We start from the raw sequence: 15062 nt of genomic DNA, 5'->3' as shown, positions 1-15062 counted from the left end.
TGGCGGCCAAATATCAAAATATTTAATATAAATTTCAACCATTAATAACGCCCTAAGATTTGGTCATCATTGGTTTGAAATTTGATGGCATAATAAATTTATTTTATTTACCGAAAGATTTTCTAGAAAAAGATTATAGGTATGCGTGTTTAATAATTAAAAAATAAATAAATTTTATATATTAAATATATTATTGGGATATTAATCTAAAAATTTGAAATTAATAATGACTTAATATATTTATATTAAATTTTAAAAAATATGAATAAAATATATATTTGAAGAAAAACTATATATTTCGTATTGATAAAAAAATATTTATTCAAATTTCCAATGACCAAAATAATTTAAGGCTTACTAAAAATTATTTCATAAAAAGTTTGAGGAGAAGTACGAGGGAAGTAAAAATTAAAAGGAAAAGTAAAAACACTGAAAAAGTGAAAATAAAATTAAAATAAATAAATTATTTGAATAAGGTGAGTACATGTTTGGTGCTAGGGAACGAGGGGAGGGCTATGAAGAAGACTAAAAGTGTGAATAAGGTTTTATTATTTAGCAAAAAAAAAAAAAACTCTTGAAGATGTTCATTTTTTAAATTGAAAATAAACTATATATAGTGTAAGACTTTTTTTAAGAATGAAAATAAAATATTATTTTAAACTATATTCATGGATATTATTCTCAATTCATTTTTTTTTTCACTCTCATTCCCGTTTTTATTTGACATTGAAATAAAAATAAATAATCATTCTCCTATTTAAGGGGAAATTGGAATAAAAAGAAAATTTCATTTTCATCCCTCATTCTTATGTACTAAACATGACCTCCGAATAAGATGAATTTGATTATCTTTAAAGTTTTAATTAACTAGGAGAAAATATAATGAAAAAAAAACTTTTAACACCATCACACTAAAAGAAATCCTATTCAAAAGAAATTAAAAATGAATAAAAATGATTTAATTAATTTAAATTGGGAAATTATTTTTTAAAATTTAAAGTATTTGCTATAATTATGGTTTCAAAGAATCCAAAAAAATTAATACCTTATTTCTTTTAAAAATTTTCTCCAATAGAAAAATATTTATTTTAATGGTTTTAAATATTTAAATCTTTATCTAAAATATTTATTTTAAAATATTTAGGATTAATAAAGAGATATTTAGGCTATGTTTAGTTCCCAAAATATTTGAGAGAAAACATGAAAAAAAAAATATGAGGAGAGTAGAAGAAGAGAAGAGTGAAGAAAAATAAATTATCTAAAATCTAAAAACAAATTTTATTTAGTATTAAGTTAAGAAAACAAATATCATCTTAATGTAGTTTCAATATGAAAAAATACTAATAACTTTTATTTAAAATACGAGATGAGCTATCTTCCATTGAAAAAGTATTGATTTTTAAAACTATTCGAAAAATTTTAGGTATATTTTTTTTTTTACTATCTCTAATTTTAAAATTTGTTTAAAGTAATTTTTAAAAATCTATATTTTTATATAGAATGTTTTATTTTTTATATAAGCATTTTTTATTTTAAAAAAAAAACGTAAACCAAACCTTTTATATATATATATATATATATATATATATATATATATATATATATATATATAAACAGCCGCAAAGGCAAACCCTCCTCACCCCTAATAGGATTAGTGATGGTATCAGAGGAATCAAGTCGAATCTCAAAATTATAGCTACACCACATAAGTTACACCACGAGCTTTTCAAATTGGACCAAAAAGAATTCGGGTCACCAAAATCTAACAAGATAAGTACAATCAAATTCATCCACCATATAATCTTTGCAAGTGGCTAGTTTGAGGTGTTAATATTTGAAACAAAATCCGTTCAAATTCAATCAAAACCTAGATAATAAAAAATAAAAATCTAAATGTTTAAACTTCTTGTAGTTTTTTCATCCATTTTCTCAATAACCAAACATAGCAAATCTTAAGGAATAAAATTTGGAATTTCAATTGAAGAATTTAGGCTGTTCTAAATGGGTTTTGCAGAAGTGGGTAGTCATGATTTTAGAGAATAAAAGAGAGAGACCTCGGGAGGACTATAATCTTGAACCCTCATGGCTTTCACCATGGTTGCACTGCTGCAATTGTGGAAAATGCCTTGACTGTGATTTGGTTGTGAATGTGGGAAGTTGGAAGATGCTGTTGTTGTTTTTGATCCATGTTTTTAGCACGACCAATTAGGGTTGATTGTTTGTTGAATTGGCCACTCCTGAAAAACCCATTTACCAAATCATGTGACCCTTTTTTTGTCTTTTCCTTGGACAATGATGGAAATTATCTCTCTCAATATAGATGGTTATCATACCTAATTCATCCAAAATATGCAAAGTCATTGCTCCATTTTTGTTCTTTTCCCGTGTTCCTTTTTAAGTTCTTGTAACCTACATCCTCACTCAATGGATTTCTATTTGCATACATTTCATTTTTAATACACATTGAAAAGTCACCACTAATCAAGTGGTGTCACATATATATTTTCACATCCTATCATCTATATTTAATCTTATCTATTTATATTTTTATATTTTAGTTTCATTTGTTTATATTCCCGTTCAACAACCTAAATTTCATCATACACATTTAATGGTCTAAATTTAAAATTTGATCAACACCACATCTTTACCTTAGCTATGACACTCTAAACCGAATGCCAAGGGCATCATGATCACTTCACATATCAAATCCATATAAAAACTAATTAAAATATCTAAATGATAAATTCAATGATTCTCCTAAACACTTAAATAAAAAAATCTAGAAATTATAATTGAATTAGTTTTAAGTTAAGAATCCAAAATAATCAAATTTAAAACAATTTATAGTAGAAACACCTTTTCTATCTTGATTTCTTCTCATTGATGTCACTTATACCTAAAAAGTGGAATAATAGAGAAAGGTGAGTTCAACAACTCAATAAGGGAAAAAATAATTCAATAAGAAGGATCAAGTATAATATAAAATTAAATCCAAAGAAATATTATTATTTTTTAAATAAAAAGTCAATTGGCAAGTATAGTAAGCTCTTTTAAGTCAATAATTAAATTCACTTTCTTCAAAAAGTTCAACACTTCCAATTTAAAGACAAAACAACATAATATGCTAGGCATAATCAATTCATTTTCAAAATACTTTCATAAATAAACATTTTTCTTTGGTCTACTAATAATAACACTATGTCTAAATAATGAGACTTGTATTAGGTGGCTAATCTCAATTTGTTCAACTTACATGGAATAGTTTATAATCAATGGTGTATCAAAGGTCAATAACGCCCGAATTGGCTAGGATTGCATTGCATTGCATTATTACCCCCTAACCCCACCAGGGGTAATGAATGTTAACAACTTATTTTCTAATGACTAGGGTCACTAATAATCAGAGTTTAAAAAAAAATATATATTAACAAATCATAATGATTAAAAGGTAAATTTCACTTACACAATAGTTAACAAATCATATGATGGTGCCAGTTTATTTTATAAATCAAGGAACTACTTAGAACATATTTTTTAAAAAATATATATAATAGTTGATCCACTTTAGGGAATTTAAACATTTTGATACTTAAAAAAAGTTGAAAACAAATAAAAAATATAAAATAATTTATTGCATTATTAACCCTTATCTAAAAGAGGTCACTCAAATTTGTTAAAAAATCAATTTTACACCGTCGAATGAAATAAATACTAAAATTTTGTTATTTTTAGCTCTTCAAAACAAGTTTTTCAAAGAATTTGAGTCCAAAGTGAACAATATCTATACAGTTAGATGTAAGTCATTATAAAAAAAATAATTTTTTTAAGGTAATGCATATTTACATGATTTTCCCGTTTTCTCCTTTCCCTACATATTTAGGGTTTGTTTGATGACTGTTTTAAAAAACAATTTTGAAAAATAATTTTGAGAAAAGCTTTTGAAAACTATTATTTGATTAACAAAAGTCTATTTAGAAACCTAAAATGTTTTTTTTTTTTTTTTTTTACCTATTTTAATATTTTAAAAATAATATTTATATCTAATATTTTATTTTTAATTATTTTATATATTCACATAATTATTTTTTAAAACAATCATCAGAAAATAAGTAAAAACAATTAAAAAATATTGTCCGAAAACATCTTATTTTTTATTCTTAAAAATATAAAATATAACACACTTTTTAGTTATCAAACGTGTTTTTTTATATTTTTTTTGTTATGAAAAACAAAAACCTATTCCAAAAAACAGTTCCAAACATGCCCTTAATTCCCCTTTCTTTTCCTTTTGTTAGATGATTGAAAATATCCTTTTATGTGATCTGTATCTTGGGAAAAAAAAATGCAAGGAGAAAATGAGCCAGTGTGTCACTCAAACCTAATAATAATTATTTAAGCCCTATTTGACTACTATCCTAAAAATAGTTATCAAAAAATTATTTTTAAGAATAGTCCTTTAAAACAATGTTTAATTATTTTCAAAAATAAATTTTATTTGAAATTCAAATATAAAAAACAATTATCTTAACTTATCTTTTATAGAAGTACAATACGCATACATATAATAAAAAAGTTTCTAAAGAATTTTCTATTAACAATTAAAAACTCCTTAGATTCATTCTAAAAAAATTACCTGCATTTAGATCAAATTCTTAACCTCAACTCGACTGTAAGGAAATTCAAGCAGCTAAGGTATCCATTTCTATAGTCTGCATGCTTGTGTTTCAGTACACATTTGATGACCTTCACAGGCCATCAACCACAAACCAACCCCAACATGTCCTCAAATGGCATGTCCATTGTGTATACTAACATAATCCTTTTGAGAATTTAACAGTCATTAGTTCAGGATGTCCTGCCAAATGCAGTCCGGTATGAGCACAACAGAGCCAGAAGTTTTCCGGCTCTCAAGGTCTGCATGCGCCTGTGCAGCTTGTGACAAGGGGTACTTGTGGTTTACACGAACCCGTAAGACACCTGAAGCAACATTAGCAAATACCTCTCCAGCAGCTTCCAGTAGGTCATCTCGGGTTGCAGAGTAATGCATAAGGGAAGGCCTTGTCAAGAAGAGCGCCTTAGCACCTAGAGATGGTAACGGTACTGGATCTGGTGTACCTGATGACTGTCCAAAATTCACCATGAACCCACGAGGCCTTAAGCATGCCAATGATCCCTGGATATGATAACTTGACAATTAGAAACCTTTTACCACCAAATCCAAAGTAGAACTTGGGACTCTGCTAACTGAACTTCACCTACAAACTGGTCACCCTAGGTTGAGTTTTTGTGAAATTGGCTTAATGTCACTCTGGTTCGTTGAGAATCAGTGGTTATGACATTGGGTTAGTTTAACATTGAGGTTGACAATCTTCATTTAAATATAATGTTCTAATCTATGTCTAAACTGAAAAATAAAACACAAAAGATGACACAGGGAGCACATGAACAAAGGAAAAAAAGAAAAAAAAAATGAAAAAAGAAGTAGAGTTAGCAATACAGCCAGTGGGAGCACACACGAGAATAGAGCTGACCTTTATGAAAAATAGAGGTACCTTCTGATAAAGTATCGTAACTGAAAGATTTGTAGTTTCTTTTGATAAGGATGATAAAATGGTCATTACCTGAAAGGTGTCTTTTCCTACAGAATCATAAACAACATGAACCCCATTGCCAGAAGTAATCTCATTGACCCGGGCAACAAAATCCTCTTCCTTATAAATTATGACATGGTGACAACCATCCTCCTTGGCTTGAACTGCCTTCTCATTTGTTGAAACAGTTCCAATTACAGTGGCGCCAAGGGCATTTGCCCACTGGCATAATAGAGACCCCACTCCACCAGCTGCTGCATGGACAAGGACTATGTGTCCAGGTTCAACCTGAAATGGCAAGCAATTTAGATCCTTAGAATGACTAGGAGTGATTCTATGATGCAAATAATGCTATATTCTAATTATTTCAGTAATGCAAATGTGGAGATGGAGACACTAATAACTAGCTTCTTCTTCCTTTGGTTGCTTCTCAAATGGTTCAGCCAGATACTTGACCACCAGACTCAATGGGTTGGTTCAGTTCAGTTCTACAGGGTATTCAATTCAGCCATTGCTTTGTCAAATTCTGAACCGGAATGCTGGTTTTGGGTTCTGGGATGACCTGGCTAAACTGACCTAGATCGCAAACTGGCCCCTATATAACATGTACTGTACTGTATAATGCATGTATGAACAGTTCCATTGTGCCATTCTCTTTTTGGCGTCAAGTGCATCAGGATTTTGTAATGTTAGCCCTTCAACACTTGCTGAATAGCACGCAGAGAGAGGCTTGATTTAGCCCTCATCTTTTGTCCAAGGGTTTGGCTGCTACCAATGACTTTTTTTGGGCTTATTTATACGGTTTTACCATACTATGTTAACATGCTTTTTGTTGAATATGGCATTAGAGTCTTGTTTAGTAGGAGGTCATGCATCAGAACCTCACTACTATATAATTAGATCCCCAATTTATTAAATAAGCCCAAAAAGACACTGATTGTGGTTGTTTACCTACAAGTGTGCGTCTCTTCATGTGAGGGAGGGTGTTGAGTGCATGATATACATTATGGACTCAAATCCTACAAACTTAAGCTTTTAGGAAAATTGGTAGTTCAACACTTTTTAAAGGTTTCCTGAACGCTGGACATAAAGAACTGGATTTGTTTTAGTTCTAGGATTTCTTAAGGGGTTTGCACTATACTGCACAAAAATCAGATTTTAAGTACAACTCAGAAACTAAACTAACCAATCTGATCATTGTCCAGATTGGCCTGGCAAAACTGGGTTCGGTTTATGGAACTCAACTAAACAGGGTTAGTTCACTTCTAGGTCAGCTATAAACCAACCTGAACATAGTTACATGATAATATAAAGGATTTATTTATTTTTATCTTAGAGCAACACTAAAATTATTTGTGGAATACTTATTTTCTATTTTTTGATTTTTTTTTCTCTGATCAGATGGACAACCTACTTACATTTTCAATAAGATGGAAGTTTTGAAATCACATTTGACATATTAATTGCAGCCCCTCTTGGCTTCAGGAGTGACTTCAAAACATTGCCTCAGATATTAGTTTCCGCAAAAATTTATATAACAGTTTTTCTTCTCTTTATAATTTCCCTTCACTCAAAGAAATGTAACAACTTTCAAGAAGATATCAAATTGTCAAATTGCCCATGATTCTGACATGAGATTAGGTTAAATTCTTAAAACCATTTACAGAATCTTCATTACATAAGTACTAGACATGCCATAAAAAGATCTACATCATATGGAGAGTAAGATGTATATATATAATTATCTCACTTACCCTGATATTTCTAAACTTTTTTGGACCATTATTATTACCTAATTTTGGTTTAAAGCAACCAATAGTTAAGTCATTCCCATCTTATATGAACTCGAGTGGTCAGCTGCTGATGTATGTGTATTTGTCTAATTCACAGATCTTGTGACACAGGGACACAGAGATGAGGCCCGCCTAATGCAAGTAAAGGTAACAAACAATTAACTCAAACCTATGTTTCATGAACTCTGGTACAAGTGTCCATTGATGGTGTCTGTCTAAGCATCAAATTCGTCTAGGACACAAGGATATGACTAAATAATCTAATTTCCCTTTTCTATCGTACTAACCCTTATGTCAAATTGAAGTGCATAACAAAGGTGTCAAATTTCCGATAATAGTTTAAGGTTGCTTATAGTGCAATAGGAACTTGTTCTTTGTGTTTGTTGAACAACCTATCGAATATATATCCAAACTCTTGTCATGTCATGTCCAGCAATGTTGCTTCACATATTTTGAAGTGTCCATGTAACATAAACTCATGCAAATAGATAGAGTGGATTATCAAAACAAGGCCATGCAGAAAACCTATTACTATACAGTGATATGCACCTGCCTAACTAGAAAATGTATATAATAACACGCAAACATTTGGGCATACATGTTCCCAAGAGGATTTCAATGAACACAGATTAGGATGACATAATCAAACCTTCTTCCCATTCAAAAATTAAGTCATACCCTAATTTCAATGAATTTTGTGACCAACTCAAAATGCCGCTGGATTGACATATAACCTACCTTGAAGCAGCAACGGACAAGATAATAAACTGTCATACCCTTAACCATGATTGATGCTCCAACAGTAGGGTTGATAGAGGGAGGTAATGGCACCACTTTGTTTGCGGGAAGAATCTGCTCTTCACTATACGAGCCCATTGAGCCACCAGCATAAGCAACAACATCTCCAACTTTCCAGCCAGTTATACCAGGGCCAACAGCTGTTACCACTCCAACAGCCTCCACACCTGCAACCAGGGAAAACTCTGGAAAATTAGTCAGTTTCACTTTATAACCTAGGATCAAAATGGTGAATCCATGTCAAATTCCTGCACTAATAAAAATTCTTAAGATCTCCGCATGTATCATGACTTTTAAAGTCTCCAAAAAATGAAAAAACCTTCAAAAGATCCATTTGAGAGTTCAATAATCAATCCTTATAGCAAAACATATACATTAGGACTCTAGCATCTTGCTTTCCAGAATTCTTGCAAAAGCTCATGTAAAATATGTCATGTCATTTCTTAAGCTAAAAGTTCATGATCCCATTTTTCTAATTTCTTTTTCTTTTTCTTTTTATTTTTTTTCATAGGATTTTCTAGCTTCACTTCATTGACAAGGGTGGCTCCATATATAGGTGGAATAGGTAGAAACAAAGATCAAAATTATCTTGCAAAAAATAATAATTAAGGTAGCAAACAAATAATTAACACCAAATTCCAGTCTCTGCATTTGCTGTCTTGGCAAAAATAAGTTATGCACAAGACATGAGAGATAAATGCCACACCAGTGTTTGTGCCAACGACATAACAAGGATAATGGAAAGATTGAGTTTCCATGGAGGGAAGAGTAAGACCAATATTGTACACCTTTTTGTTTCTAAGATATGATAATTGATTGAAATAAAGAGAATTACTAGGATGATAAATCCTTTGAAACAGCAACAAGCCATCAAAACCAAGAGTATATCCAAAAGGGCATTGCAGCTATTCTATGCCTCAAAACAAATCAAGGCAGGCAGCTATTTTCAATAAATAACTTTAAGAATGGTTGTGATGTGCAAGACTGCAAGACTAAATCATTTTTCTCAAACTGCTGAATTATGGAAGCAAGACTATCACAATATTTTTGCATTCAGGAAATATCATAAGCAGATGAACCACATTGTTCAAGGTCTAAAACTGTGATGCAAGTTCATGATTTTAGATATAAAAAGAAAACCTTACCCAGGCTTTTCCACATAGTTCGAAATGGGAGCAAACATATCCTTGGAAAAAGACATGATTGATCAGCAGAAATACAATTTTTTTTTTTTTCATTTTTTTTGTTTTGTTTTATGCCATGCAGGTTGAGCAAATCAGTAACTTTTCCAGCAGTAATGAAGGTGGACACTCTGGCTATGGATGAGTTCAAATTAAATATTGATGATATCAAGATTCATGAGTATTGATGAGAACTGGATATCATAAAATAGGCATTTGATACCGCAGAGCTTTGTGTAGGAAATAACAGCAAAGAATGGAAATGCTTAAAGATGGATCAAAATGGAATGTTATTGTTTTCCTTGATAGCGGTAAGTACAAATTGAAGAAAAATTGTTAGTGTTAAAGATTTTTTGGAGCATGATATATATTGTGAGCCACATCCTAACAAGCTTAGGCTATGTTTGGTTCCCAAAAAATTTGAGGAAAATTGTGAGGGAAAGAAAAAATAGAAGAAAAATATAAGGCAAGCCAATAAATTATTTTATATATTACTTCAAATTGACTTGATTTATTATAATTAACTTGCTTTTGCATTTTTTTATAGTAAAACCAAATATGAAAAAAATCATTTTCTTTAACATCTTTTCCTTGATGCTTTCCAGGAATCGAATAGTCTTAAGCTTTTAGGAAAATTAGTTGCTCAACATGGTATAAGAGCTTTGGTTATCCCATCTAATTATCTGTGATCACAAATTTGCCACACATTTGTGTGTTCCCGTAATGATAAGAACACTTGAGATTGCACAGAATATGAATTTTAATAAGACATTCTTTTTGTGGCTGTAATGTTCCATAATTGCTCTTATACCCTAAAAATGCATCCTGAAGCACTTGATTGTTCTCCTGAAAAGAATACTCCTGCAGTAAGATGTTTACCATCAGAAATCCTATCCTTATTTTACTTATCTTTGTAAGTAATCATTTTATATATCAGTCACAATACTTTTCTTTAGACTATTAAACATGGGAAGACAAACCAATCAGAAGGTGATGCCCTGCTATATTTGAAAATTTAGGCTTGCAAATGAAGTAACCACACATGATATATGCCCTAACCAGGACATTAGCACTCACATAGTTATAACTACTTATGCATCATTCTACTTTCAATGTTGACAGGAATGAGATTTTCTTCCTTAATGCAGTAGATGAAATAACACAAACCTGGGGTGAATGGCATTGTAGCAATCTTATAAACTCCTTTGCGGATGTAGACATCAACGAAGTTAAGTCCAATGGCCTGGATCTTCACACGGATCTCACCTTCATTTGGCTCTCCTATTTGAACATCCTCCCACTTCAGGACCTATTATCGTTTTGATCTTCTAGTAAGTAAAAATGTTGGAAGCACATTCATATATGGGTGCTCCAAAATTACAGCTACTCAAATCAGGACATAGTATATGGAAATGTAGCAAAATGTAAACAAAATGGTTAATAATTCAAATGAAATCGTGATGCAAGGGGAAGTGAAATGCAAGGAGGGTAAATGTAAAGAACTCTAGGAATCACTCCTAGAAACCCTTAGGCTTCAAGCCCAAGTGCTCTTCATATCTCACAAAGAAATTAGTGGATGTTGGAAATTTTTATCATTCATTCATTGATTCTCTAAGCAGATTTCACTTTACAAGTTTTTTACTGATAAAATTGAAATTGATATAGTCCAAATTCATCCACCACATAACATTTGCAAGTTGTTACCAAGGTTTAAAATGTATATGGCTAAAATATCGTGTATCGGAGGCAACTGACACAATCCTCAGCCAACCGATTTATCAATATTTTGCAGATTTTCACCGATATTTATGTCAAGTCACCAATTTCTTTTGAGTTTTGACTTCCAAAATCTGGAATTGAGTTCTCAAAATTGGGCCCAAAAGCTTGCTTACAGCAACCCACCTCCCTGCCCTTTGAGCCCAACCCAATGTGGGAATGAAATGAAATATAACTTAGTTTGTAGAGGGGTAGGATTGAAACTCATGACCTCAGAGACATTACAAGGAGCAGCTATGCCACCAAGCCAACTTTGTCTTCTATAATAATGTAATAATGTGAACATCAATTTATATATATTTAAATTATAAATGAACATTATATAGATTCATAAACGTAAATATCCTATACTTACCTATTTATATTATAAATATTATCTATATATATAAATGCATATTAAAATTATATATGCATATATTTATATATATTATAAATGAATTAAAATAAAATTATTACAAATAAATTAATTTTAATTATCCCATATTTTGTATAATAATTAAATATAAAATAAATATAAATTTATAAATAAAATTATCAACATTTTAAAATAAAAAATAATTATCCATGTATCATAATTTCTTTTATTGTATTGAATACATTCAAATTATATAAATTTCTATAAAATGTACTTTTAAATTCTGAATATTATTACTAGATATAACAAATTATATCATCCATATATTAATTTCTTTAACAAAACAACCTCAAAATGTCCATTATTACTTCTTGTATCATTTTCTAGAATTTTAATGAGTTTTAATCGATTTCTGTCTAATCGATGTTTTATTTCAGAATATCCACTGATATTTCCCGATATTTCCCAATATATCCATCGAGTTACCTTTCATCCTTGGTTGTTGCTACAAACTAAATTAAAGCATGACCAAATACCATTGCATTCTAAATACTCCTAATGTCGATTATAAGGAATACATCAACACTCAACATAATCTTCCCAATTTGTCAATAATCAACATAAACCTTAGAAGAAATGACCAACTACCAAAATACACAAGTAAGAAAAAAAAAGATCATAACTTTTTCAAGACAAGAAACAGAGGAACTACAATAGAAATGATGTAGCCCTGCTCTATGTTGCTGAGAAAAACTGAGGAAAAGAAAAGAAATTGTTAAAGATCATGGATTCTCAAAATCAACATCCACCACGAGAAACCCCAGGTAATAGACTGGGCTCGGTCAAGGGAAGGCCTTTTTGTTTTCTAAGCTCCCAAATAAAGAAAAAATAAAACATTAAATTTCAAAAGTTTTAACTTATTGGCATTTTCCTCCATTTTCTCAGCAACCAAACAGAGCAAACAGGCAAAACATGAAATTGGGAATTACAGCACAGAATTGGGGTTGTTCCGAATGGATTTAATAAAACTGGGTAATCGTGATTTTAGACAAAGAGAGACAGACCTCAGGGCCACCAAGTTCATAAACCCTGATGGCTTTTACCATTTGTTGCAGCTGCTGACGTGGAAAATGCCCTAGGCACTGGTTTGGCAGTGAATTCGGGTTCTAAGGAGATGTTCTCCTTCTTACTGAGCAGTATCTGGAGTAGAATTAGTAAATGTCTTTTCTGGTAATGGCCCGGAAAAAATGGGTCTAGAGTGGCTGGCGGAGAAAACCTCGTCTTGAAAGATCCATTTACGAAACTAGTTGACGTTTCCTATGTCTTCACTCTTCGATAACGATGGAAAAGTTATGTATGCAATGACAACAGCATGTATATGTTTTATAATAACTGGCCTCAGGTTTTGACCACATACATCTAACCATAGAAATTTCATTACGTACTTTTCTTATTTCGAGTGAGGGGAGACGAGTGAAAATAAGAAATGATAAGAATAAGCGAGGTATTTAATGAAATTTTAAATCTATAAAAATTATATGTATTTAACAGAAACTTGAAGGGAGTTGAATGAAATTTTGACCTTTTATAATAATAATATTAATCATTTAAAAATTTGCACTCAATGAACATGAGAGAGGAATGTAAATTTTGTAAAATATAACCCTTAACCAATGTTTAGAATATAGCACGAAGGTAGGGATAATGGAAGAGCATAACTAATCCTCTCATTTATCATACTCCATCCTCAATCAAATATAACTAGGGAAAAACTTGAAGTATATGGTATCATAGGACCCTTACACCTCTTTTGGAAATTGTTTTCAAAAACAAATTTTTTGTTTTCCATATTAAAAAAATAAGAAAACATGTTTGATCACTAAAAAACAAAAAATAGTTTTTTATTCTTAAACAAAAAAAAAAAATGTTTTCAAATAATAGCTAGGATCTAAAAATGAAATGAAGAGGGGAATGAGAGATAATGAGATAACACCAAAACTTATGTAGAAAACCTCTAAGGAAGTAAAAAATCACGGGCCTACAATTGATAAAAAATTTCACTATGAAGAGCAATCAAAGTGTACAAGGATTTACCTAACTTAAGATCTCCAATCCCTCACAGACTACTTTTAAACACCTTCTCACCTCACCACCATGCCTTCATCTTCAGGAACATGCTTGGAGTCCTTCCCAAGTTTGATCTCGACCTTCTTTTTGAAACTCCATCAAAAAAGAAAATAGGTTTTCACCCAAAACCAAATGATTGAGAGATGAACGTTCAATGAACTCAACTTATTTTTCTTTTTAGAAAATTCATTGAAAGATTGACTTGAAGACTTGTATGAAATTTTCTTGGAAAGCAAACAACCTCAAAGAGGAAAGGGAACCAAGAACTCAATGCACAACTATTGCTTTTTGCTTTGTAGAAATGAGAAATTTTCTTTTTAAAGGGAGATAAAACACTTAATCCAATGGCTGGAAAAACATTAAAGAAAAGTTAACTAAGATCGATCTACTCTTGCACTTGGATCAATCTAGAAACAAAGAAATATCAAACCTTTAGCAAAAAATATTTTTTCCATGCTTCCCTAACTCTTTTAAAGTGATTCAAGACAATCAACATATTGAAAATAGGGTTGATTCAAATTCATTCAACACAAACTCAACTACTTACCTTGGTCTCTCAACAAATCCAATATCTTGATCTTTATTAGGCAAGTAGTCCGATAACAGATTTAGAGAACCATAACTAGTAGACACTTAGGTATTTTGTTTGGAATTATCAACCTAACTACAACACTCATAACTTATGCGGAAAACTTGTTCAAAAATATTTTACTATCTTTATTTTATTTTATTTTTAAATATTTTTTAGAGACATGAAGTGAATCCATATTTTTTTACATCAAATTTTACTTTCTATATAAAATAATTACTATTTAATTTTTTTTAAAAAAATATATAAACTATATTCAAACAAATACTTAATAATAATTAATAAGAATTTAGATTCAACGGATAATTGCCTAAACAACCAATTCAAATGAAAAAAAGGTGAAATGGTTTTCACAAATAATTATAGCAAGAAAGACCAACTATGAATTTACACAAAAAAATAAAAATAAAAATCTTAATAATTTTCAAGATAAGAAAGAGAAAAACAATAAAATTAAATAAGTCTGAAAAGAAAAGAAAATTATTGAATATCATGGTTTCTCAAAACTCAACATTCAATTCAAAACCCAGATAATAAAAAATGAAAATTAAAATGTTTAAACTTGTCATAATTTTTTCCTCCATTTTCTCAGCCACCAAACAAAGCAAATCGTAAAGAATAAAATTGGGAATTTCAACTAAAGAATTGGGTTTGTTCTAAATGAATTTTGCAGAAGTGGGTAGTGTAGGGAATTAAGCCAAATTCCCAACCTATGAGAAACAAAAATAGAGAAAAACACACACCAAAGAAAAACAATCACACGCACAAGACAGTATTTACGTGGTTGGGCAATTTGCCTACGTTCATGGAGTTGCAGGGATATCACTATTATCAGAGAAGAATACAGAG

General features: G+C 30.6%; 1 protein-coding gene across 2 annotated transcripts; it reads right to left on the bottom strand.

Moving 5' to 3' along the window:
• Nucleotides 1-4617: 4617 nt before the first annotated feature.
• Nucleotides 4618-12786, bottom strand: LOC117910563 (quinone oxidoreductase 1-like). 2 transcript variants are annotated; one of them, XM_034824668.1, is made up of 5 exons: nucleotides 12601-12786; nucleotides 10534-10675; nucleotides 8126-8352; nucleotides 5625-5882; nucleotides 4618-5176 (listed from the first exon to the last, which is right to left on the bottom strand). In XM_034824668.1, exons 1-5 carry the CDS (start codon nucleotides 12601-12603, stop codon nucleotides 4844-4846), a joined length of 963 nt encoding a protein of 320 aa, XP_034680559.1. In that variant the 5' UTR covers nucleotides 12604-12786; the 3' UTR covers nucleotides 4618-4843. The 2 variants fall into 2 exon arrangements, with proteins under 2 accessions (XP_034680559.1, XP_034680558.1); XM_034824667.1 differs by having other exon boundaries at nucleotides 12562-12785.
• Nucleotides 12787-15062: the final 2276 nt, after the last annotated feature.

Source organism: Vitis riparia, unplaced genomic scaffold (genome assembly GCF_004353265.1).
Source record: "Vitis riparia cultivar Riparia Gloire de Montpellier isolate 1030 unplaced genomic scaffold, EGFV_Vit.rip_1.0 scaffold781_pilon_pilon, whole genome shotgun sequence".
NCBI lineage: Eukaryota > Viridiplantae > Streptophyta > Magnoliopsida > Vitales > Vitaceae > Vitis > Vitis riparia.
This window is presented reverse-complemented; position numbering and strand designations above follow the sequence as displayed.